General features: G+C 40.2%; 1 protein-coding gene across 1 annotated transcript in view; it reads left to right on the forward strand.

Annotated features, from left to right (window-relative positions):
• Positions 1-24,805, forward strand: part of ERC2 (ELKS/RAB6-interacting/CAST family member 2) — a 1,048,627-nt gene that overhangs the window by 632,594 nt on the left and 391,228 nt on the right. Inside the window, exon 13 of the mRNA XM_032647533.1 lies at positions 16,210-16,370. Coding sequence (XP_032503424.1) covers positions 16,210-16,370 — 161 coding nt within the window. The remainder of the gene's footprint in view (positions 1-16,209; positions 16,371-24,805) is intronic.

Consider the following 24,805-nt stretch of genomic DNA (forward strand, 5'->3'; position numbering starts at 1 on the left):
ATTCTCTGTTGAAATCCTCCTAAGCTGTAACATTTTGGGGAGGATTCTTCCTGAAGAGCACGGGAGTGGGCTCATTGACCTTATGTGAGCACCTCCCTTCTTCTCCCCCAGCATTTGCCCTGGCTGTCCTTCTCCTGTGGAGGTAGATGCCTAACACACGTGACATGTTCTTTATTTTTGAAGAACTTAAACCTTTTATTTTTAGATAATTGTAGCTTCATTTGCAGTTTTAAGGAATAATAGAGATCTTGTGTACCCTTCACCAGTTTCCCCCAGTGGTAACATCTTGCAAAACTGTAGGACAGTATCACAATCAGGGTATTGACAATGATATAGTCAAGGTATGGAACAGTCCCAGCACCCCAAGGATCCTTCATGTTGCCCTTTATAACTGTACTAAACTACTCCCCTATATCCACCTCCTACCCCTGGCAACCAATAATCTGTTCTCCATTTCTGTAATTTTGTCATTTTAAGAACATTATATAAATGAAATCATATAGGATGTGACCTTTAGGGACTGGCTTATTTCAGTTAGCATCGTTCACTGGTGATTCCTCCAAGTTGTTGGGTTTATCAATACTTTGTTCATTTTCATTGCAGAGTAGTGCTCCATGGTGTGGATGCCCCTCTGTTTGTTTAACCATTCACTAGTTGAAGGACACCCAAGTTGTTTCTAGTTTTGGGCTATTGTGAATAAAGCTGTTATTAACAATCATGCACAGGTTTTTGTGTGAACATAAGTTTTCATTTCTTTGAGATAAATGATAGAGTACAATTACTGGGTCATATGGTAGTTGCATGCAGATTTAAGAAACTGCCAAGTTGTTTTCCAGAACGGTCACACCATTTTATATTCCTGCCAGCAATGTATGAGGGATCCAGTTTTTCTGTATCCTCACTAGCATTTGGTATTGTCATTAGTTTTTATTTTAGCCATTCAGACAGGTGTATAGTGATGTTTCATTGTGGTTTTAATTTGTTGTTCTCCAGTGGCTAAAGATATGGAACATTTTTCCATGTGCTTATTTGCTGTCTGTATGTCCTCTTCAGCAAAATGTCTGCTCATGCTTTATGTCTGTTTTCTAATTGTCTTGGAAATTTTACTGTGGAATTTTGGGAGTTCCGGTTATTTGTCAGATATGTGTTTTGCAAATATTTTCTCCCAGTCTATAGCTTGGCTTATTATCCACTTAACAAGGTCTTTCACAGAGCAAATATTTTTCAATTTTGATGAGGTCCAGTGTACTCATCTTTACCTTTATGGTTTGTGATTTTTGGTGTCAGTTCTAAGAACTCATTGCTTAGCCTTAGATTCAGAAGATTTTTTCCAGTTTTTTTTCTAAAAGGTTTATAGTTTTATGTTTTACATTTAAGTTCATGATCCAGTTTGTTTTTGTACAAGGTATAAAGATTAGGTCAATGTTCTTTTCTTTTTTTCGTCTATGGATGTCCAGTTGCTCAGCACCATTTGTTGAAAAGGCTATCTTTGCTCCATTGAATTTATTGCTCTTTTGTCAAACATCACTTGAACATTTATCTCTGAGATATAATATTATCACAGTAAATCTATTTCTGTGTTCTCAGTTCTGTTCTACTGATCTATGTGGCTATCCTTCTGCCAATATCACATTGTCTTCGTTACTCTAACTATGCAGTGGGCCTTAATATTGGGTAAAGTGACTCCTTCTATTTTATTCTTCTTTGTCAGGATTGTTTTAGTTATTATAGGACCTATGCCCGTCCATATAAATTTTAGAATAAGCTTGTCTATATCTATAAAACACTTGCTGAGATTTAGATGGAAATTACATTAAACCTATAGATCAATCTGGGAAATATTGACATCTTTACTATGTTTAGTCTTTTCATCCATGAACACTTCCTATCTCTCCATTTATTTAAATCTTCTTTGATTTCTTTTATCAGAATTTTGTAGATTTCCATGTACAGATTCCATCCATGTTTTAAGTTTATACTTAAATGTTTCATTTTTTGGGAGTGATTGTAAATGGTATTTAGTTTTTCATTTTGGTTTCCACATGTTCATTGTAAGCTTATAGAAATGCAGTTGACTTTCGTGTGTTGATATTGTATCCTGCAACCTTGCTGAACACATTTATTACTTCTAGGTGTTTTTTGTAGATTTCTTAGGATTTTCTACATAAACAGTTATTTCATCTGCAAGGAGGGGCAGTTTTATTACTTCCTTTGACATTTTTGTACCTTTTATTTTCTTGCCTTATTGCAGCATCTAGAACTTCACATATTATGCTGAATAAGAGGGGTGAAAGCAGGTATCCTTTCCTTGCTTCTGATCTTAGAGAGAAAGCAGTCTTTCACAACTGCTAGCTATAGATTTTTCAGTAAATGCTCTTTTATCAAGTTAATGAAATTTCACTATATTTGGCATATACATTTTGAGATGCAATTTTATATCTTTTAAAATAAAGCATAGGGCACACACTTGTTGTATGTTAGATGTTGTGTTCAGGCCTGGGCATACTGAGGAGAATGAGCCATGGTCTTTCCTTGCTGTTGAGGGTCTCGTGGCCCAGAGTTTCCTCCCAGATCCTCTCAGTATATGTAGTTCCCTCTAACAAGTGTCCCCTTATATTTGTACTCGACAGTCAGATTCAAATCCTGGTAAAGAGTAAGCCATCTGCAATTCTTGGGTCAATCCCTTACCCTTTTTGAGTTTGAGTTATCCATCAGTTAAGTGGTATGCTCCTTTGGGAGTAAGTGAGGATCAAATGGGATTTAGGAAACCACATTATTTAAATCAGACGTAATGATTACCTCTCTAGAGCATGGCTTCTTTTCTTTTCTCCCTCCCTGCATCCCGCCCACAATCATCTGTTGACAATCTACTGTGTGTTTGCAAAGATGCCTCGGTGGACCCATTCAAGGATGCATTTGACATACAGGGAGGCCACTACCTATTGCTCAAGGTAGATGGGACTGCGGCTCAAGGATTCTGAGGGGATCAGGAAAGGGCTTGGAGGCAGGCCTCATTTGGCCTGATTGAAATTTGCCATCATCAACAGGTACCTCCTGCAGAGCTAAGCCAGCAGGAGAATTCGGAGTAAAAGAAGCCTCTTAAGGAGGCAGGAATGTACAGTGGAGAAAGGACAGCCTCTTCAATAAATGGTGCTGGGAAAACTGGACAGGTACATGTAAAAGTATGAGATTAGATCACTCCCTAACACCATACACAAAAATAAGCTCAAAATGGATTAAAGACCTAAATGTAAGGCCAGAAACTATCAAACTCTTAGAAGAAAACATAGGAAGAACACTCTATGACATAAATCACAGCAAGATCCTTTCTGACCCACCTCCTAGAGTAATGGAAATAAAAACAAAAATAAACAAATGGGACCTAATGAAACTTCAAAGCTTTTGCACAGCAAAGAAAACCATAACCAAGACCAAAAGACAACCCTCAGAATGGGAGAAAACATTTGCAAATGAAGCAACTGACAAAGGATTAATCTCCAAAATTTACAAGCAGCTCATGCAGCTCAATAACAAAAAAACAAACAACCCCATCCAAAAATGGGCAGAAGACCTAAATAGACATTTCTCCAAAGAAGATATACAGACTGCCAACAAACACATGAAAGAATGCTCAACATCATTAATCATTAGAGAAATGCAAATCAAAACTACAATGAGATATCATCTCACACCAGTCAGAATGGCCATCATCAAAAAATCTAGAAACAATAAATGCTGGAGAGGGTGTGGAGAAAAGGGGACACTCTTGCACTGCTGGTGGGAATGTGAATTGGTTCAGCCACTGTGGAGAACAGTATGGAGGTTCCTTAAAAAACTACAAATAGAATTACCATATGACCCAGCAATCCCACTACTTGGAATATACCCTGAGAAAACCAAAATTCAAAGAGAGTCATGTACCAAAATGTTCATTGCAGCTCTATTTACAATAGCCAGGACATGGAAACAACCTAAGCGCCCATCATCGGATGAATGGATAAAGAAGATGTGGCACATATACACAATGGAATATTACTCAGCCTTAAAAAGAAATGAAATTGAGCTATTTGTAATGAGATGGATAGACCTAGAATCTGTCATACAGAGTGAAGTAAGTCAGAAAGAAAAAGACAAATACCGTATGCTAACACATATATATGGAATTTAAGGGAAAAAAATGTCATGAAGAACCTAGGGGTAAGATAGGAATAGAGACGCAGACCTACTGGAGAACAGACTTAAGGATATGGGGAGGGGGAAGGGTGAATTTTGACAGGGCGAGAGAGAGTCATGGACATATACACACTAACAAACGTAGTAAGGTAGATAGCTGGGGGGAAGCAGCCGCAAGGCACAGGGATATTAGCTCGGTGCTTTGTGACAGCCTGGAAGGGTGGGATGGGGAGAGTGGGAGGGAGCGAGACGCAAGAGTGAAGACATATGGGAACATATGTATATGTATAGCTGATTCACTTTGTTGTAAAGCAGAAACTAACACACCATTGTAAAGCAATTATACCCCAATAAAGATGTTTAAAAAAAAAAAAAATAAAATAAAAGAAGCCTCCTTTTTTTTCATTTTTCCTTCTTGGAATTGCCTCAGCTTATCCTTACATCACAAGAAAGAAGGTCTGTTTGAAAGCATTGCCCTGATTTGTTGAATGGGAATGAATAAACCTTGCTAATAGAAGTGGTCAAGTGGCATGGACAAATGGTTCTGATTTTGCAGGGCCTGCCAACTTACTTTGAGTGCTGCAGAATCAAAACAATAATAACAATAATAAAATTAGAAAATGCTAAACAAGCACAAAACAAGCGAGCAAGCCACCATACTGGACTTGAAAATGCATAGGAACTTTATTAGGGAACAAGTTGAAATGAATGAAGCAACATTCAAGCACATTGCGGGGCCGGGTGGAGGTGGCAGGAATGGCTGTTGACAGTGGAGTCACTAACACTCAGGCACTCCCTGGTGAACCCGGATTATAATCAGCATAAATCTAAGTGACTGTCGGGGCAAAGAAACCATGCTACAAAGTGTGGCCTGTCTTAAGGTTATTTTGGCTGACAGTAGTTGCCACCATAGCTGCCACCAGAGGGCCCCACCCTGCCCTGGATTTCTGCTTTATTACTATCCTTTGGAGGCCATGGTCTACCAGCAACTAATTTTTCCGTGGGAGCAGAAGTACTTTCTCTGCAGACCTTCCTTCGTTGCAACTGTAAAAAAACTTTTTTGAATTTTATTGAAGTATAGTTGATTTACAACGTTAGGCTAATTTCTCCTGTACTGCAAAGTGACTCAGTTATACATATATACATTCTTTTTCATATTCTTTTCCATTATGGTTTATCACAGGATATTGAATATAGTTCCCTGTGCTGTACAGTAGGACCTTGTTGTTTATCCATCCTATATATAGTAGTTTGCATCTGCTAATCCCAAACTCCCAATACTTCCCTCTCCCACCTCCCCTCCCCCTTGGCAACCACAAGTTTGTTTTCTATGTCTGTGAGTCTGTTTCTGTTTCATAGCTATGGTTGCAATTTTTAAAACTTACTCTCTTTTTACATTAGTGATTCATATTTGCATTAACAAGTACAAAGAAGAATATAATAGATTACCTGAAATCTCTAAGCTTAGAAACAAACCTGTTATGCATATTTTGATGCCTTTCCTTCTAGTCTTTTTTTCTATGAATATTCATTTAGAAACCTACAGATAGTTGGGATTGTATTGTATTTATCATTTACTAACCTGCTTTTCTCAGTTAGGATTTCATGAGCATCTTTCTTTTCCATTAAATCTTTCTAGTTAGTGTTTAATGTCTGACCAACATCTCAACAATTGGATGCCTGCAATTTACTATCCACTTTCTTTGCAACACTTACACACACACACACACACACACACACACACACACACCGTAATTTATTTAACTAATTTCTTTGAAAGGTGAGGGTACATATGTGTATGTTTGTATATGTTTGTACTTGTGTTTATGTTTGTGTGTATATCTATATATATAATATGTATATACACACATGCATAATTTTTCTGATTTTTATAAACAACACTGATGAATATGTTTATTATATCCTTGGAATAAATTTCTCTGGACACATCCCTTATTATATCCTTAGAATAAATTCCTAAAGTGAAATCACTGGGTCAAATGCTAATTCATGAGATACACTGAATGTAAAGGAATTTAAAAAGTTTTTCTCATATGTTCAAAAAAGAAACACTTTCCACAAAAATTGAAATAATTTCTAAACATCACCGTTGGACAATAAAAGTTATAAAATTTTGATGCTCTGGCTCTTTCCAATACAGTAGCCACTAGACATATGGATATTGAATTTTTAATTTTAATTAATTAAGATTATATAACATTAAAAATTCAGTTCCTCAGTGGTACCGGTCATATTTCCAGTGCTCTATAGCCACATGTAGCAGTGGCATGTATATTGGAAAGTACAAATTAGGACCTTGTCATCATTGCAGGAAGTTTTATGGGACCATGCTGCTCTGATATCTTCATGAGTTCCTTTATAATTGTGTTTGGAATTTAGCATATTTTGTGGGTGATTAATTTGGTTTGTTATAAATAGATTTCTGAGTAAAAAATTTCGCCGTTCCATTGAAGGTGAAAAGTGTTGTCTTTCTGAAAATGTAAGAAAATGGAAATTCAGCACTTTCTCTTGCTTACTCATCCTCTCATAGGCTGAAAAGTAAGAGCTAGTGTTCAAACTAACATCACTGTTGATGATTACAGGTTACTGTGCACTTTCTGTGTGCCAAGCAAGTAACTATTGTAAGTCAGGTATTTTTCATAAGGACTCTGGGAGGTGCAGCTGTTATCCACATTTTACAGAGAAAGAAACTGACGTACATAGAGCTCAAGTACCTTTTTCACGGTCAGCACGTGGCTGGATCTTGTTTGGGACCTAAGCCCTCTGGCTTCAGAGTCCACACAGTTAGCCACTCACTCTCTGTACTGCTTCTCAAGAATGTGAGACTCTGTTAGGGGAACAACCCAGCTCTTTGCTGTGCTGCAGAACTGTGCACAGGTAAAGTAAAAATGCCTCCCAGTTGCTCAGTAAGTATCTACAGCAGACATACACAGAAGTGTATATTCACAGCCTGTTTCTCAGGGAGGTTCCACTGAGCCAAATCCGATCTGGAATGAAGAGTGCTCAAGGGCCTTCTGGAGAAACTGTTATTCATCTGTACTCCAGCACGGAATCTGTTCAGTCAGAATGTATGTATTTTACACATTTCTTCTCCATCCATCCTTTATTGTGATGTGAAATTTTGTCAGTAAGCCTTGGGGGAGTAGGGGGAAAAGGGGGAGTTTAAATTGTAGTCAGAATCGAAGAGCTCAAGCCCAAACACCCGCACTTGATGTGGGTATTTGTTTGCAGCTGAAGGATCAGAGATGACACTTTTAAGCAAAGCTCCCAGAAGTTTAACTTCGGTGAGGAAAAAACAAATCCCAAACTCAATCTTAAGGGTAGCCAGGTCCAGGCAGAAAGCAATCTGGGGATTTTCAGTTTCAACCTTTTCCAAAAGATGTCACTCTAAGGCAGCAGTGGGGAGGTGGGAGGGAGGTGGAGATAGAAATGTCAGATAAGAGTAATTGGAAAAATAAGATTAGTAGTCCTTGTTTTAACAGATCCTTCGTCCCACAGCATCACTGTCTAAGAAGTTGTTGCTCTTGAGGAGGGAGGGTTTCAGCGTTTATCTTTACCTTCTGATCTTAGTGTGACCTCCTCTGTGCCCAGAGCAGAGCTGGGCCAAGTCCCAGCTATTCCCACAGGACCAATTCACATTCCAGTTTTGCTGTAACCTGGGATACGGGGATTTCCTTGGCTCTGTGTTCTGGTGCAGACTGAAAACTACCATCCTCTTGCACTCAGGATGTAGCGAAGACAGAAAACTAGGATGGATGGTTAAGGGGAAAGGCAGAAGAGCCTGTGTATTTTTTAACATATGGTTTTAAAAGCTGTTTTAAAATTCCACATCATTAACACAAAATAGATACTAACTCAATACTGACATATAATTTAAGAAACAAACTGTTTTATCAAAATATTTGAAGATCAGCTCTTGCCAAGTGAGCCTCTTGAAAAGCACTGGATGTTGCCACGTGTCAGGAAGAAACACACAGAACAGGGAGTGGAGCTCTTGGCAGATAACTGAGAGAGAAGCTGGTTTTCAGATATTTAGTTAAACAACACAAATGTATGTGTAAGTTTAAGTCGACACATGTTAATGATTTAAGGTCTTAGACAGGTTTTTTATTTTATTGTTTTAAAGCTCCACTATTCACTTTAAAAGTTTTGACAGTTTCTCCAGAGCTGGCTGTAAGCATTAGACTCTTTAGAAATTCGTTTGATAGCTTCATTTTTCTTAAAGTGTACAGAGTTAAGAATTATTCAAATACATTTGAATAGTCCTTGTACCTTAACCATTTTATAAGAGAGTTTTTATAATCTGCTACATAGGATAACTAATAAAATCAGAAACGACACACAATTACTTAGGGGTTTTTGTTTAGTTTAATTGGTGAGACCAAGTAGTCATCTAGCTTGAAGAAACCTTTAATTACTATGTTCTAGATATGTAACACCAAACCAATATATATTTTAAAATGTAATTTTAGGGCTTCCCTGGTGGCGCAGTGGTTGAGAGTCCGCCTGCCGATGCAGGGGACACGGGTTCGTGCCCCGGTCCAGGAGGATGCCACGTGCCGCGGAGCGGCTGGGCCCGTGAGCCACGGCCGCTGGGCCTGCGCGTCCGGAGCCTGTGCTCTGCGGCGTGAGAGGCCACAGCGGTGAGAGGCCCGCGTACCGCAAAAACAAACAAACAAACAAAAAAATGTAATCTTAGTTTTCTAGATATAGGATCAGAATTCCAGTCTTACCATATTTGGGGACCTTGTAGGAAATTCTTTTAAGTGGAACATGTTAAGTATTATAGAAGATTTCTGAGGTTGCTGTGTATCTCTTTTCATCAAGGATGGCCTTTTAGGAATAAGACAGCCTTTCTAAAACTTTTTTACCCCCAGGAAATATTATTGTCGGGTGAATTATCAATAGATATGCTTCCAAAATAAGCAAGTGCTGTGTTGAGTAGAGACATGTGGGTTGCTTTCCTGCTGGACTTCTCAGAAGTGTTTATTGGCTCATAATCATTGTGATGCTTCAAGTAGCAATTCCCTAATGAACAGAGCCACATGGCCCCCAGCCTGGGCCCCCCAGCACATGTTGTTTCCCTCCTCTTCAGCAGGCCGCTCCCACTTACCTGCCTTAGGGAGGTGGGCCGTGAGGCCTCGGGCAAGACTGGCTTTGGTTTAACTCTTGCTCATCACTCAGTCCTTTCCTTTAACGGGTTTTTTTTTTTTATATCACTATTGTAATTAAAAAGTTGTTTGATTCAAGCCTGCCTGCCAAACCAGACAGCTTCTGAGGATGAGCCTGTTGCTTGCGTCTAGCAGAATGCCCGGCACGTAGGAGACGCCCAGTGAGATGAAGTGGTGGAATGATGAAAGGACTGCACGTCTCCCAGGTCCTGGGCAAAAAGCGAGTAGAATGCAGAGCAGGATTAAAAGCTTCTTGCTTCAACCTCAAATGTCCCAGCTCAAGGCCTGGGACATTTTTATTGTGCCACCTAGAAACTCACGGGTTCCTGGGTGCTCTTGGTGGCTGATGGGGTGGCACTGAGCATAGGGGTTCCATCCATTCAGGGGCTGAGTAACTGAGCCCTCTTGTCCCCATAGCAAAGAGAAGGTGCTTGAGGCAAACAGAGAGCAAGAACTTAAAGGGCATTTGGTGAGGATGGCAAGGGGACCACTGATGGATGGGGTAGGAAAGTATCAAGTTCAGACTTACAGTTCATCCATCATTGCACTAAGTGGGTCAAAGGAAGGTGTTTCAGAATCCCATCTTTGCATACCCCTTCCTCTCATTCCTCAGGTATTTATTGAGTGTGGACACTGGTTCTGTGTCGGGGCTGAAGGGCCTCCCACAAAGAGAGCGGAGATGTGGTCCTTGCCCTCTGGGGATTACAATCCAGTTGTAGCAACTAAGCACACACATGAAATAGTTGTGCAGAAATGTGAAGTGGTGTTTAATTAGGTGGAAGAAAGTCAGGTGCAGATGGTAAGAACTGAAGGCACTTGGGTTGGGTGAAAATCATGTGGCCAGGAACCCATACTAGGGACAGTGGTAACTGTCACACACTGGACACTTCCAGGGTTTCTAGCAGAGAGGGTTGGATGTTTTATGGGTATTCTCTCCCTTTATACTCATGCCAATCCTGTGTGGTAGCTTCTGTCTCCTCCCTATTTTATAGAGGAGGACCTTCAGGCTAAGCGAAAGGTCAGCAAATGTCCAGGGTTCCCAGACAAGTTTGCACTTTGGCATCACTTTGGAATCATGTTCATCTTTAATTAAATACTGATGCCTGACTCCTACCCTCAAACACTTTAATTTAGTTGGTAGGAGTGTTACCGTGGCATCAGGATTTTAAAAATCTTTCTAAAGGATTCAAAGGTGAAACAGAGTTTAGGAAGCATTGGGTTAATATTGTCCTAGGGTCACAGAGATCCTGTTGGTGGAGCCAAAACTTGATCCAGGTCTGCCTGTTTTCAGAGCTCCAGATTTAATCACTGTACCTGTGAAGGAGGCCAGGGCCCTGTGGCAGAGCCTTAAAGGAGAGGCGATTTCAGTAATTGGAGGGGTTGGTATAGGGCAGTCCAGGGGTGTGTGTACGTGTGTGTGTGTGGTTGACGGTAGGTGACACCAAGCACAAAATCTTGAATTCAGTAATAAGCAAACATAAAATGGGTTGAATACTTACTGGCACTTTATTAACAAGATCTGACACTTCTGTGGCACCAAGTACTTGGCATTGTTCTTAGGGCATCACACACGTTAGCCCGTTGAACCTTCACAAAACCCCTTTGAGCTACGTTCCCACATCACAAGGAAGAAACCTGGGCTCAGAAGACTTTTATAACTGACTCAGAAGGACACAGATAGTTAGTGGTAGGCTAGCTCCTAAGTTCTGTTTGTAACCACTATGCTGTGCTTATCTCTTATGTTAAGAATGTACTAAGTGTTTTCATATTTGCCAGTCCCTGCACTAAGAGCTTTACTTTGATTGCTTCATTTAATACTTGCAGTAACGCTTATGAGACATACCATTGTTACAGATGAGGAAACTCAGACACTTTATCAAGGCTCTATAATTAAAAAGTGGTAAAGCAGGTATTATTAATACAGTCTGCTTTCATAATCCATGATTTTAACCATTCTCAGTATTTCAAAATACTTAAAATTTTAAAAATTCAAATTAAATCTTAAGTGGAATGCTATCTATAAAACAAAGTAGAACGACTCCCTGTGAATGTGAGATAGTGGACGGAGATCTCTTCTCATTCTCACTCCTCCTTCCCCTCCACCGATCTATCAGCCCCCAGATGCCTTTTTGGAACCCCTGGTGCACTAGGGAACACAGTCTGAAGACAACTACTTTGGGTATCTCAGGAGCCCCTTGAGATACTGGAACCAGACCAGTTGATATTTTTGACAAAATATTGATGGTTTAGGCATATTTTCCTGACAGTAGGGAGATGAGTTGTAACAGTAAATCCTGTGAGATGTCTTTGAATCCCAAATCCACAGGGCCCAGTTCAAAGTCACATTGAGACACACAGTCAAAACAGCTGAAAAAAATCAAAAGGGAAGTCTAACCTTCAATCTGTATCTTTGGAAAACATTGAAGGGACCCCAGGAATAACTCCTAGCAAGTTTTTTCCCCTTCCCTTTTTCTCTTCCTTCTCAATTATCTTATTCTGCCCTTAAAACAAAACAAAACCTCTGTGTCCCCAATCTCCAGGCTCATTATTCCTCTTTCTCTTCTCACTTGTATCTCCTTCCTTTTTATGATATAAATCATTGTAGCCTGCACTTAAAAGTATTATACTTTTGCACTCAGTTTTACAGGTTCACTCTGCTACCCATTTCCTAAAATCCAGGCACAGAACTGGCTGAGAGATAACTCTGGTAGGGGAGAAGCTGATCAGGCAAAGCCATGTCCTTATTTAGGGTAGGGGTAGAGACAAAGGCTAGGAATACACACAAACACACCCACTTATTTTCAATCCTATCAGAAATGTGGGAAGGGAAGGGGTCCAAGCTTGAAGCATCAAAAATAATGGTAGAAAGGGATGATGGGTCCAAGAAGTATCCCTAAAACAGAGCTACAAGACTTGATGATAAATAGAAAATAAAAGAGGGAAGAGACAAATGTGGTTCTGAGATCTTAAACGTGAGTGACTGAGAAAAGGTCAGGGCTACCAGTGTGTTAGGGAGTGGCAGGTTAGGAGGCCTGGGATGGCTGGGAGGGATTTGGTTTTAGTTATATGTGCATGGATCATTGTGAGTTTAAAGTGATATTATGACATCCAAACAGAAGTAATCAATGGTTGGTTCTGTATATGTGAACGATGTTAAGTGAATAAAAGGAGACAAAGGTTGGAAAAGTATCAGAGTTGAGAGCTGTGGAGACAAATCTCAATCCTCCTTCTGAGGAGCCACATGGATGAGGAAAATGTCTCTAGGACAGAGTCATAAGGGGAAAGGTCTAGTTATGGACTGCAGGAAGGTGAAGAATTTGCAAAAGAAACAGGGGAGATAGATTACTAATTTAGGAGAGCTTCGGAGAGCCCAAGGGAAGGGTTGGCTTTTAGGAAAATGGGGAATGGATACAGCCCCACTCACCCATTAAACCATGTTTCAGAGAGACTATTTAATGAGAAGGAGAACTTTCTAATGATACATTTATTTAAAACTATTTAGAAAATTATATATAGCATATCAATTATACATACACACAAATAGAGAAAGAGAGAGATGGGGAAATTAAAACAAACTGTTTAGAGTGTTTATCTCCATGTGGTGGGATTTTGGGTGATCTTAGCTAAAAGGAATGTCATTTAACCTAAATAAAAAGAAACATTTAAAAATTTCATATCTGTATCTTTTAGATTCTGTACGAGTGTACCTTATTATAAGAAAAAGTGTTATTTTATTGATATCAGTTAGAATAAATGATGTATAGGTTACATCATCTCACTTACTATCCATAAACATCTAATAGAATAAGCAACATAATTTCCTGTTTCCAGATAAAGAAACTGAAGCTGAAAGAGATGAAGGAACTTGTGTCAGTCATACAGTGAGTGATGGAGACATGATTCAAATCTGGTAGTTTTTAAGGCATAAGTTTCGTATACATAGCCAGCTAAAATGTTACTTCAAATGACGGGAAGAAGTTGGGGAACTGTTTAGCTGTGCAGACTACACGTTAAGAAAAGACATATGGCAAGAAGGAAGGTACCAGTGGCCTGCAAAGGTAGAGTTTCCATGGGATAGCAAGAATAAGAAGCACTTCCTCTTGATGAGAGGGGACTGGTGGTGGGGTGGGTGGGGAGATGGAGGCAGGTGTTATAGAGCACTTGATAAGAAGTGTGACAGTTCATCAGTCAAGACAGCCCAAGTCAAGCTGGGGGTAACGGCCCCTTATCTCTTGGTGTAGTACAACAATGGTGTATACCTTGCTTATGTGATGTGGGTTGGCCTTGGGCTTCATTGTGGTCCCCCAGGGACTCAGACTGAAGGAGACATCATCTGAAACATGCTTCTATGCTCATCATGGCAGGGAAAAGGGAAGGTTGGGGTTGACTGCTAGTACTTAAATGCTTCTACCTGGAAATGACAACGATTTTCTTGGCCAAACCCTCACCCAACTTAAAGGGAGAGGGAAGTGTTGTCCTACCATGTGCCTGGAAAGGGGGGAACTAGAATATTGTGAACGACCCTGATGGCCACCATGGCGGGGGAAACATTTCTTGCTTTCTAATGCTCCTGTTTTGGTAGTAAAGGAAACAGTTTGCAGAACTCTAGAACATCTAACACAGGAGGTACCATGGGCATCATTTGGGAAACTGAGACGCCAAGAATCAAGTGCTTATTTGCAGAAAGTTACAGGTAGAAACAGTGGCTGTGCGAAGACTAGAACAGTGTATCTGAGGCCAGTGCCCCAGGTGGTCCAGTGTGCAGTCCTCAGTGGTCAGGTGAATTAGGAGTGAAAGGCCTTGGCCTGGGAAGCTGTTTTGAGATTCTGCTTCCAAGGTGTTGAAAATAGCAGTCTCATCTCAAACTAAGAATTATTGACATTGGAAGCCAAAAGCATCTCCATCAGTCAAAGAAAGTCTGCATTACATCTCTCAGGTGTCCAGGTTTTCTCCACGTGATTATTGCTGAAATGACCAGGGAAGCCTGCAAGTCATTAAGGTGTAATTGTTAAAGTTGGGTTAATATAAAACTAGTTAGTGCCTGCCCTAAGGAGTCAGGTGGCAGGTGAACTAAGAACTTGGAAACCCAGCTGAGTAGCATACTGTGTCTGTAGATTGCAGGCAGGTCAGTTCAATTAGTGAGAAAGAGATTCAGCAGGTGAGAATCCTCAACACTCTCCCTCTTCTCTGAGATAAATAGTACATTTGGGATAAAGAACAATTTGTGAAAGGAAACGGGGTCGTGAGGACAAAGGCCATCCCATATGGAGGGTCAGGCAGACTTTGTCTGAGTTGGCACACTTGGAATGACCATAATACTGATATATATTTTTTAAACACTGCTATTGAGTATTTCAATAGTAGGGGAAAAAAGAAGACAAAATAAAAGAAGAAGAAAAACCCCACCTCTGCTTCAGCCTCATCAAGTATTGCTTCTAGTTTTATTTATGATATTCTATGAACTTATATGAGAAACTAAAAAGTTTAATTGCTTTTTAATTTTAAAATTTTGTATATTTCTGAAGTTAAAGAATAATGCTATTTATCCTACAATTAAACCTGTGTAATTCTGTGACTTTCATAGGTTATCGTTTATGTTCCTTGCTTTTTAAACTGGTTTTGGTTTTGGCTTTTATTTATATTACATGGCCATCAAGTTTCCTCCTTCTATCAGGGCAAAATGGAGGGTTTCCTGAATCTTAAAATCCTGTAATTTACCTTGGATGTGAACTATAATGCTTATTCTGAATACATTCCATGTAAAACTGCAGAAATGGTGTAGAAAGTCTTTATGAATTGGAACTTAACATATCATTGACAAGTTTTGAAGGGCGTTCTGTTGACTTTGGTGATAGATGATCCCATTCTGCCAAGTTCAGCTGGAAGGGGTGACCCAAACGTCAACCCTGGAACCTAGAAACTTCCTGAAACCATGGTTTTAAATCAGCAGGGTGGATGCAGCATGCATCTGTGCAAGAGATGGCATTTCACCAGCTTGCTCCACGGAAGTCTCTGGAACAAAACCATAAACATCAGCCCTCATTGTTGTGTGTTGGCTTTTAAAAGCCTCCAGTGGTTTGGGGAGGATAAGGCCTTGCCTTGGGGACTCCCTGGTCCAATTTTTTGGGACCTGGCTGAAAACCCTGGATATTTGATAGTCTGGCTTATTTCTATGGTGTATTAGCACCCTATAAAAGTTACATGTCATTTATTTCAAGTTTAGAACCCTCTCAAACTTCAGGGGCAAACCAAACTTGAACCTTTTGTGGCTGGAATTCTGTTTACCTTTGGCCAAACCTTGCTTCCTGAATGTGAAACAGGGAGGTGAGGTGAGAGGGAGACCCCTGAGGCCCTTTGGACACCAAATCGCTTTTGCCAAACAAGGCTTTGATAGGTTAAAACATGAATGAATTTGAAACACATAGAATAACTTCCTGTCAGAATACTCTGGGGCCTACACACAGAAGTATATTGTGCCGGACAAAATGCGTTTTGAGTGTTGCCTTCAGCCAACTGAAGTGAGGCAGTATCTGAGATGTTTGCCAAACAGGTTGAAGTTGGGTCAAGCCACTCTCCCTCCACTTCTAATAAATATATTAAACAGTTTCTATAAAAGTTAGTGGATAATCCAATTGAATGAGGACCTTTAGAAATTTGGACACTTCTTGTGTTTGAAATATTTATTTTTAACTAGTGACAAAGAAAGAGTGGATGCCAAGATACAATGCTCAGTTCAAGGATGGCTTTGATTCCTTTGTGTCTATGGTCAGAACATAGGCTAGCACAAAGTGCCTTGTGCTTGAATGGAGGAGAAATAACACACTGCGTTCCATGTGCTTTACAGATAGAGGAACTGATGAATGCACTGGAGAAGACCAGACAGGAACTGGATGCCACCAAGGCTCGCCTTGCCTCCACACAGCAGTCTCTGGCTGAAAAAGAAGCACACTTGGCCAACCTCCGGATAGAGAGGAGAAAACAGCTGGAGGAGATCCTGGAGATGAAGTGAGTACCCATTTTTGCTTTCCTACTCTCTCTTGTCTAACTTATCTGTAGGGATGAGAAAGGGAAGGCTAGAGAAGAGGAAGAAAGCTTGGAGAAATAATAATTTAGCTAACACTTGACTAGTTATTTCCATGACTACGCTTCTTATTTTTTTTGAATTATAGCTTCCACGTCCCAGTTTGCACATGTCTCACATCTGTTATTAAAAAAAAAAATCCAACATTAGGTGCCTCTGTGTTTTGTGGACGGCACTAATAGATCTGCCGAAAAGGTCTGAGTTGGCCAAGGGACAGAGGCCTTGTTAAGCACAATGGTAATTTAAGTCCTGCTCAGAGTTAAGTGGAAACTTTTCTGAGGAGGTATTTCCTAATTGTGACTATAACTTTGCTAATTATATTCTTTTCACTTGTGTACAATGCCTGGCTTGTGTTGGTGTTCATAGAGTCTCAAGGTTGGCACCTCTTTGTTTAGAAAGCAGGACTCTGATTTGCTGGGCCGATAAAAACAGGCTTGGAAATCCCCCTGCCTCCCTGTCTCCTTGGGTAGGTAAGGGCTGAGGGGAGACCGGAATAAATGTCTTTGATTTAATCAATAAGGTACAGCTGGTTGTCGGGCAGTGGTCATTCCTGTAGGCCTGTGACACACCTGTCTTCACCTAGCTTTTATTTCGTTCTTACAATGAAACAATATCACCATGGAAAAACATAGTAAAGGTAATTACTCAAAGATTTTAGAGGTAATCAATTGCTGTGGATCTGTTTCTGAAAAAAATAGGCAAGAAGCAGCATCTCCCTCTGTAAGTTTTAAAATGAAATAATCACTAAAATATAATTTAAATCCAACCTCCTTCCACAGTAAGGGGAAATGTACAGAATTATGGCATCTTAAGCCTGTAACATAGACTTTGAAATTGGTGGCTAGGTATGGAAGAATAACCTTATCCTGACCCTGCAAGTCTTACACATGGTTAACATTAAACCCAGGAAGCTTAGATCATGGAAAATATGGAATGAAATATTTTGAAGGATTTAATAACGAGGACAAAACTTTTATTCCTCGTCAACTACCTCAGTTTCTCCAAGACCAAAGAATAAGTAGTTTTATTTCCACTTATAAACTCTCATTTTTCCTAATAAAAGATGATATAATAAAAACAGATATTATTATCCTCAGTTTAGAGGTGAGGGAACTGAGACTCAGTGAGATTTCAAGTAATTTGCTTAAGGACATCTGGCCAGGATTAAAACCAAAATCTAATCAGCCTCCCTTTCTACTACCTCATTTTCTTGTGGAGCTTATGTCACCTCCACCAAGTCCAGAACTTCTGTCTGTTTGAGTCACTGCAGTAATTATGCTGCCTAGAACAGTGCTCAGTAATTGTTTGTTGAAGCAATGAATAGATTGAATGCTGGAGATTGGATTTTATGTACTTAGGAAGAAAAGTATTTCAAGCATTTGTGACATTATCGATGTGATCAATAATTTATTAATAATACCAGTACATTGATTCCATCAGCCTTTATTCTTTCTCTTTCACTTATCCGGCTTCTGCCTCCTTGTGTGTTGTTATGTGTCAAGTTCAGCCTCGTTTCTCTCTTCGTTCTGCAGCTGTTCCCAAGTTAACTCTACAGCTCCTGGAGTGATTTATTATGCCATTATAAGGAAACTTTCATTATTTCCTGTTTATAAAAAGAGCATATACTTTCAATGTTTTGAGAGAACAAGTAATGGTGAAGCATGCTGGTTTGGGAGTCATCAGAGCTGGGTTGAAATCCTGTTGCTTCCACTTGGTGGCTGTGTGACTTGGGGGAAAATGACCTTAACAACGCTGACCCTCCAGTTTCCAACTATGATGACTTTCGTGGGGTGGTTGTGAGGAGAGGCACTCAGAGCAGGGCTTGGCACACAGAAAATGATATATGTGTGTAAATGGCGCTATCAGCCAATGAAAATATGTCATTTGTTTAATATACTTTGTGAAGAGTATCATTTATCTAAAATTCGGGTTTATTTTTCTAAAACATATAAACTTTTTCCGTGTGTATGTTTTCCTACTTAATTTCATGATTTCAGATAGCACCTAACTAAGACCTCTTTTGGTGAATTGCCACATTATTGCCCAAGTGCTTATTAATCTGCCACTGCAAAATAAATACAAAATTCCTATTAATTCCTTTGGTAACAGTAACAAAGCCCTGCTTCATTAAGCCCAATATGGACCTCATTCACTATTTAACTGGCCTAGAAGCCCCACTTACCAGTGGGCTTCTTCCCAGGACTATGGGGACACAGGTGCAGGGCAGTTACATTGACTGAGAACCCCAATTAGCTTTATCAGCCTCTTCAAGTCAACCAAATGGTTTGGTCAATCTTGATTTTTAAGCTGAGTTGACATATTGGTTACTTGGCATTAACCAAATCAGTGAAAGTTAGTGGGAGCAGTCAGCTGGACATATCACTGTATCTGCTGTCACTCTGTGCCAAGCGCTGTTGGTTTTCATTCAACTGACAGGCATTGTGCAAGCAGCTTTAGGCAAGTCTACCCAGTTTCCCAGCCCTGGTAGCAAGGGAGAGGCTCTGTGGTGTTAGAGGAAAGAGGGACGGGGCCTTGAGTCAAGAGAAAGAAGATGTGGTCTTATAACTGAACCATAACATTAAAGGAGATCACTCTCTGGTTGCCTCAGTTTTTTCTTTGGTAACATGGAGGTAATAATACTTGCCCTGCCTACTCTATAGTATTGTTATAGGGACAGGATTTTTTTTTTTAATACTGAACTTTTACAGCATATGTAAAAGTGCTTTGAAACATAAAAGGGGATTTTGAAATAAGAGGTGGTGTCTGTTAAATTCGTTGCAAAATCAAATGGCACGGAGTTTTAGTATTGGAAAGCAGCTGGGTCCAACCTTCCAGCCTACGTAAGCCAGACTCCTGTCCACATAATGACTCATAAGGAAATCACCAGGCCCTGGTGAAGACCACTTCCTTTGGAAGTCACGGGCTCATAAGGTGGTGGTTCATGTTCCACGGCTCATGCAGGTAGCTCATTTGTCCTTAGATGGAACTGAAGTGGCCTTCCATGGAATCGTCCCACTTGTCTTGGTTTTTGTTTCAGAGCTACATAGATTTCACCTGAGCCTCATCCACAGGCCAGCCAGCCTTTTAGATATTTGTTTGGGTAAAAGTGTGCATTTTAGAAAAAAAAAAAGAAACAGAGAAGCAAAACTTAAAAACAAAACCACCTCGATCCTACCATGCAGAGGTGGATACTGGTAGCATTTTGGTATATACCTTTACAAATGCTCTCTATTTTTTTAACAAAATTAGATTGTACTTCCATATTTTATAAATCCTGCATTTGAGGAATGAAAGGATGAATTAGTTCAAAAATTTATAAATATTTCTTGAGCACCAACTATGTGGTAGGTACTGTTCTAGGTGGAAAAACAAAAATGTCTGCCCTTATCAAGCTTGCATTTTAGTAAAATGAGTGAAGGAAATGAATGAACAAATAAGTAAATAAATGAATAGGTAGATGAATAAAGTAGCTTCTTGTGGAACCAAAGGAGTTTGGAATCCCACTTAGAAATCTGCTTCCATAGGTAAGGACCATCATGGTTATTTGGGGTAAAAAGGGACATGCCCTGTCACTCCCTATAGTCTGAGAACCCTTTTAGGAACTGAGCCCAAAGGAGAGCCTTTGGCTCTGTCTTGAGTAGCATTCTTCCCCCCAGTATGCCCTTTTCCAGTTTGATCTTCATTGCTTTGTATTCTAACTGCCAGTCATTATTCCCACACCGGAAGGAACTAACAGTTCCCAACCATACATTTTCATACGAGAACATAATATTCTCCTTCCCTTGTGTATAAGATTATGCTTTTATTTTTAAAAAATCTAAAACCTCTTACTAAAACATTTCATAGTGGTTCATCTTTGTTACACTTGCTTCTACTTAAAGGGTTTTATCAAAATAATATTAAGAACATCATTCTATATGTTTGGTTTTATTAATGCCGGTTAATGAGCTTACATTCCAGTAACCAAAGCTCAATTATTTAATTTGTGGCAGGTGAATTTGATATCTGTAGCTAAAAGGAATTGAAGGCCATGAGATACTGTACTTAAAATCTATCTGTGTGCATTTGCTCAGACGATTTTAACTAGCATAGTAATTTAACAGGCAGACAGGCAGGCTAACTGCTATGTTCCATTTAGTATTAAACACTGAATGAATAAGGGTTTTGAGAGCTGGTTAAAAGTTATGTAATTTGAAGTGCATGTTTTAGACTTTTTGAGGTGATTTCTCATACTTATGTAAAGATTTTAAGGGGACCTCTGTACTTTATCTCATCTGATGACATTGTGATATCCATCTTAATTTACTGGGTATTGTTGCATTTTAGACATCTTCTCTAGATAGCCTCAGAAGCCTTTGTATACACTGGGCTATTTTAGGAAGTTTACAGTGAGGTAAGACCCCGGCTTATTCCAAGGCATTATCCTGTTGGCCTCTTTGATCTAGGATCTCTTTTGAGAGAGCCACTCATTAGGTAAGTACCCTTCAAAGGAGAAGCATGGTGCAGAAAATGATAAAATCAATTTATTCTTTACTTCATGCCAACATGAGAAAAGACAAATCACATTTCTTTAGGAAGGAATCCTAAGTGCCTGGTAATTTGGACAGGATAAATGGAGCCTGGGAGAGGAGTTTTGAGGGCAACTGTTACTTAAAACTGATAAACTCAGTTGCAAGAGATGTTATGGAGATTGAATGAAATTATGCATTTACGAGAAAGTGATTTATAAGCTGTAGAAGTCATATATGTATAATGTGTGACATATTAATATGTTAGGTAAACTGACTATAATTAGCATACACTGATCCCATCTTCAAATTCCAATTGACCTCCTGCTTTCAACAGTTTTTTATAGGGAGGCAGCTACAGTGCAATTCCTTCTCTAATCAATGAATGGTTTGTTTAGAAAAACCTTGGCATGCACAATTTAGACTATATATTAAATACTATGTTAACGTGTCCTAGAATGTCCCAGTCTGTCTGTCCTTATTTACCTCCTGCTAAATTCTAAAAGTAAATTGAGTCAGGGAAAACACTAGTGAAGCTTGTCTCAGCTTTCTAAGTTACCTGCAGTGATCGAGGACGGGTGGCAGAGAGCAGAACTGCTTATTAAACAGCAATTGTGGTCTGAGCTGCAGGCAGTCACATGATGGACAGTAGCTTACCGCTCAAAATTTCTGTTTCTCTCTTGTAACGCTGAAGTTGGTGGCTTAGGGCCTTTAGTGGAAGAGAAAAGGCTTGCTGTACATAAAGTGGGTAAGCAAAACTTAACTACAAAGAAAATAACTTTAGAACAGTGGAATGGTCTAATTAGCTTCAATGCGAGGAACAGAAAACCCCACATTCCAGAAGCTCATACAATTAGCTGCATAGTCACCAGGGACCCACACTCCTTCTGCCTTGAAGCTTTGCTATTCTCTGTACATGAGAGGTGTCCATCTGATGATACAAGGTTTTTGCCTCAGCTCCAACCGTTCCATCCACATTCCAGCAAGCAGACAGGAGAAAGGAGAAGGGGGAATCTCCGTGCCCTTTAAGTTGCACATACCATCCACGAACATCTGAGTCATTTAACAGTTTATGCGATACATAGCTGTTGGGCATTCATTGCTTGCAAGGACTGTTCTACACCTTAGGCACCGATCTAAGCCAGTGTTCTAAGTGAACAGAAATTGTTTGTCACATGGTCACTCTTAGATGCAAGAAGGCAGGAAATGCAGACTGTAGCTGGGTGGCTCTATGTCCAGCTAACACTTAGGGAACCCAAGGAAGGAAAGGGGTGGTGGGGTATTGGGGGCAACTAGCAGTCTTTGCTGAAATAAACGAAGTATAGAAAGAAAGTGACAACTGGTATGTTATCTCACTGAGCATTTAAAAATAACTTTGTGACTATACTTTTAGAGATAGTATTCCTAACAGATATCTACTTGTATGCACGCATGTCCAGTATATATCTGAGTTCATTTCTGGGTACCAGTGTTGGTAAACTATGGGAGAGTCATGTGGTGAGTGAACAGGTTTGGAAATAGCTGAAAAGTCTCATCATGGTTGGGATAGCTGATGGGTGAGGAGTGTTAGTCTAGAGAAGACCAAGAGGCAGATTCTCCCTTCAGCTATTAAAGGGGTGACATGAGAGGAAAGAAATGGACTTGATTTATGCCGCCTCAGCTGACTGTGCTAGAGCACAATCATCCTTTAAGGGGAGGAAGGCCTTCCTTCAGTGCTTTGTACCAGTCAGAATTCTGTAGCCTTTTGAGGTTGTTCCTGAGGTATGTCAGCAAATCCTGGGTGGAGGGGGATATCACCTGCTCTGGGTGCTATAGAGAGAATTCCCATCCCCAGGAAGGGGACAGAGGGATGATCTCCACAGTTCCTTTCAATGTGGAATTCTACCAGTAAATCTGCTAAATAAGTGATCTGGAACATGAATAATATTTAGGAGATGCTGGAATCTTCTTTGTTTCTTCTCTTAAGGAACTCTGTTTGAACGTAGGAACTTTTGCCAAAAGCCAAAAATGACTGCTTGGTTTAAGACACTGTCCTCTCTAATAGGACCACAACTGAATTTTCCTGTACTTTTGTACATTGCATTTATTTTTCATAAAACTCTTCAGATGTGAAATGTATGAGCCAAGCAAAGATGTGTCTCACAAACTATTACAGAGAAAGAATCAGTGGTTAAATTTCATGTCAGGTAGAATCAAGAACCCTTGACTCTCCCTGCCCTAAGGATTGTACTATCTTTGTTTTTTTGTGGGTTTTTTTTTGCGGTACGCAGGCATCTCATTGTTGTGGCCTCTCCCGTTGTGGAGCACAGGCTCCGGACGCGCAGGCTCAGCGGCCATGGCTCACGGGCCCAGCCGCTCCGCGGCATGTGGGATCCTCCCGGACTGGGGCACGAATCCGTGTCCCCTGTATCAGCAGGCAGACCCTCAACCACTGCGCCACCGGGGAAGCCCTGGATTGTACTATCTTTGATTAAAATGTCTTCAGAGAATTAAACTAGCCCAGGCATATGTACTCTTTACTGCATGCAGACTTTGGCCAATGGGATTAATATTACCGGTGAACAACTCTTAGGTGCTTATTACATGTCAGGCAGGGGCTGAGTATGTCACCTCCTGTGAGATGGGGAGTATTATTACCTCCACTGTGTAGATGCAGAAACTGAGGCTCAGACGCCTGGAACTCAAAGTCTTTTTGACAGTACATTCTATGATTTTAACCACTGACAAATTGCATCACACTGTCTCCTAGTGAAAAACTCAGGATGTTGTTGTAAGAATTTTAAGTCTTGTAATGGTGGGATCAGTTTTGGTCAAATAGAAGGCAGTTGGCAAACAGGTGCTTCTTCCAACTCACATTGGGGAAGCGGGACAGCAGTCTGGGGTGATGATGGGGGTGGGGAGGGGCAGGAAGAGAGCTAGTTGGAGGAGGCCTTTGAACTCAGCTTCCTTATCTTAAAACAAAGCAAGGGGAGACACTGTCTTCTGGCCAAAAACATGCACTGCATATATAAGTTTAATAGTGAAAACTGTCAGTCAAATGGGTCCCTTGGCCTGGTGGTTTTTAATGGAAATACAAACATTTTCTGAGCTAGAGTGTATAATCTTTCAGCTTAAATAATCATAATCAGCAGTTAAATAATCTAAATGCTTATGAATTGTAGAGTCTAAATTATTCCAAGCACCATACCTCATGTTATCTCCATCCTCACAGCAGCAGCTCCATGGGGGCTGGGGAAGATCAACCATTAAAAACGGGAAAGAGAAATGTACAGGCCTTCCAACCTCTTAAAGTATGGCAAGTCAAAGGGGGCAGTTGTGGTCCTTCTTTCAATCCAAGAGCAGGTTCCTTTGGATCTCTCTGGTCCTCAGTTTGTCCAACTCTAAATTATAAATTATAAATTAAGGGTATGAAATTGGCCAGTCCTCCAGCCAGCCCTATAAATTGATGCCCCTTTTACTTTCTACCTTTGTCCCTCCTTTCCATTTGTTCTTTTTTCATCACAGCCCACTAGGTAGTTAGGTCTTCTCCTAGGAACCACTTCTTGCAATGGTCATTTAGAGAAAAAAAGGATAGAAGAAAAATGAGGACCGTACTTGGGAGAATGTATTCCAGAGCAGGGGCATCAATGGGAAATAGACTGTGGCCCAGGTGCCAGCTGTCTGCCAGAACTGCAAAGGGCAGGACTCAGGGAAAATCCCAACTTGTAGGGCTTCTCTGCCTCCCTGTAGTATCTTCTTTGTGAAGGTAAAATATACTGTAGCTGTTAATCAGGGGAAGCCTCAACCCTGAGGATGTAGAAGGGAAACATCAAGATCTGCAGCCTCAGTGACAGAGGGCATCATAACAAAAG

This window comes from Phocoena sinus, chromosome 11 (assembly GCF_008692025.1).
Source record: "Phocoena sinus isolate mPhoSin1 chromosome 11, mPhoSin1.pri, whole genome shotgun sequence".
Classification (NCBI taxonomy): domain Eukaryota; kingdom Metazoa; phylum Chordata; class Mammalia; order Artiodactyla; family Phocoenidae; genus Phocoena; species Phocoena sinus.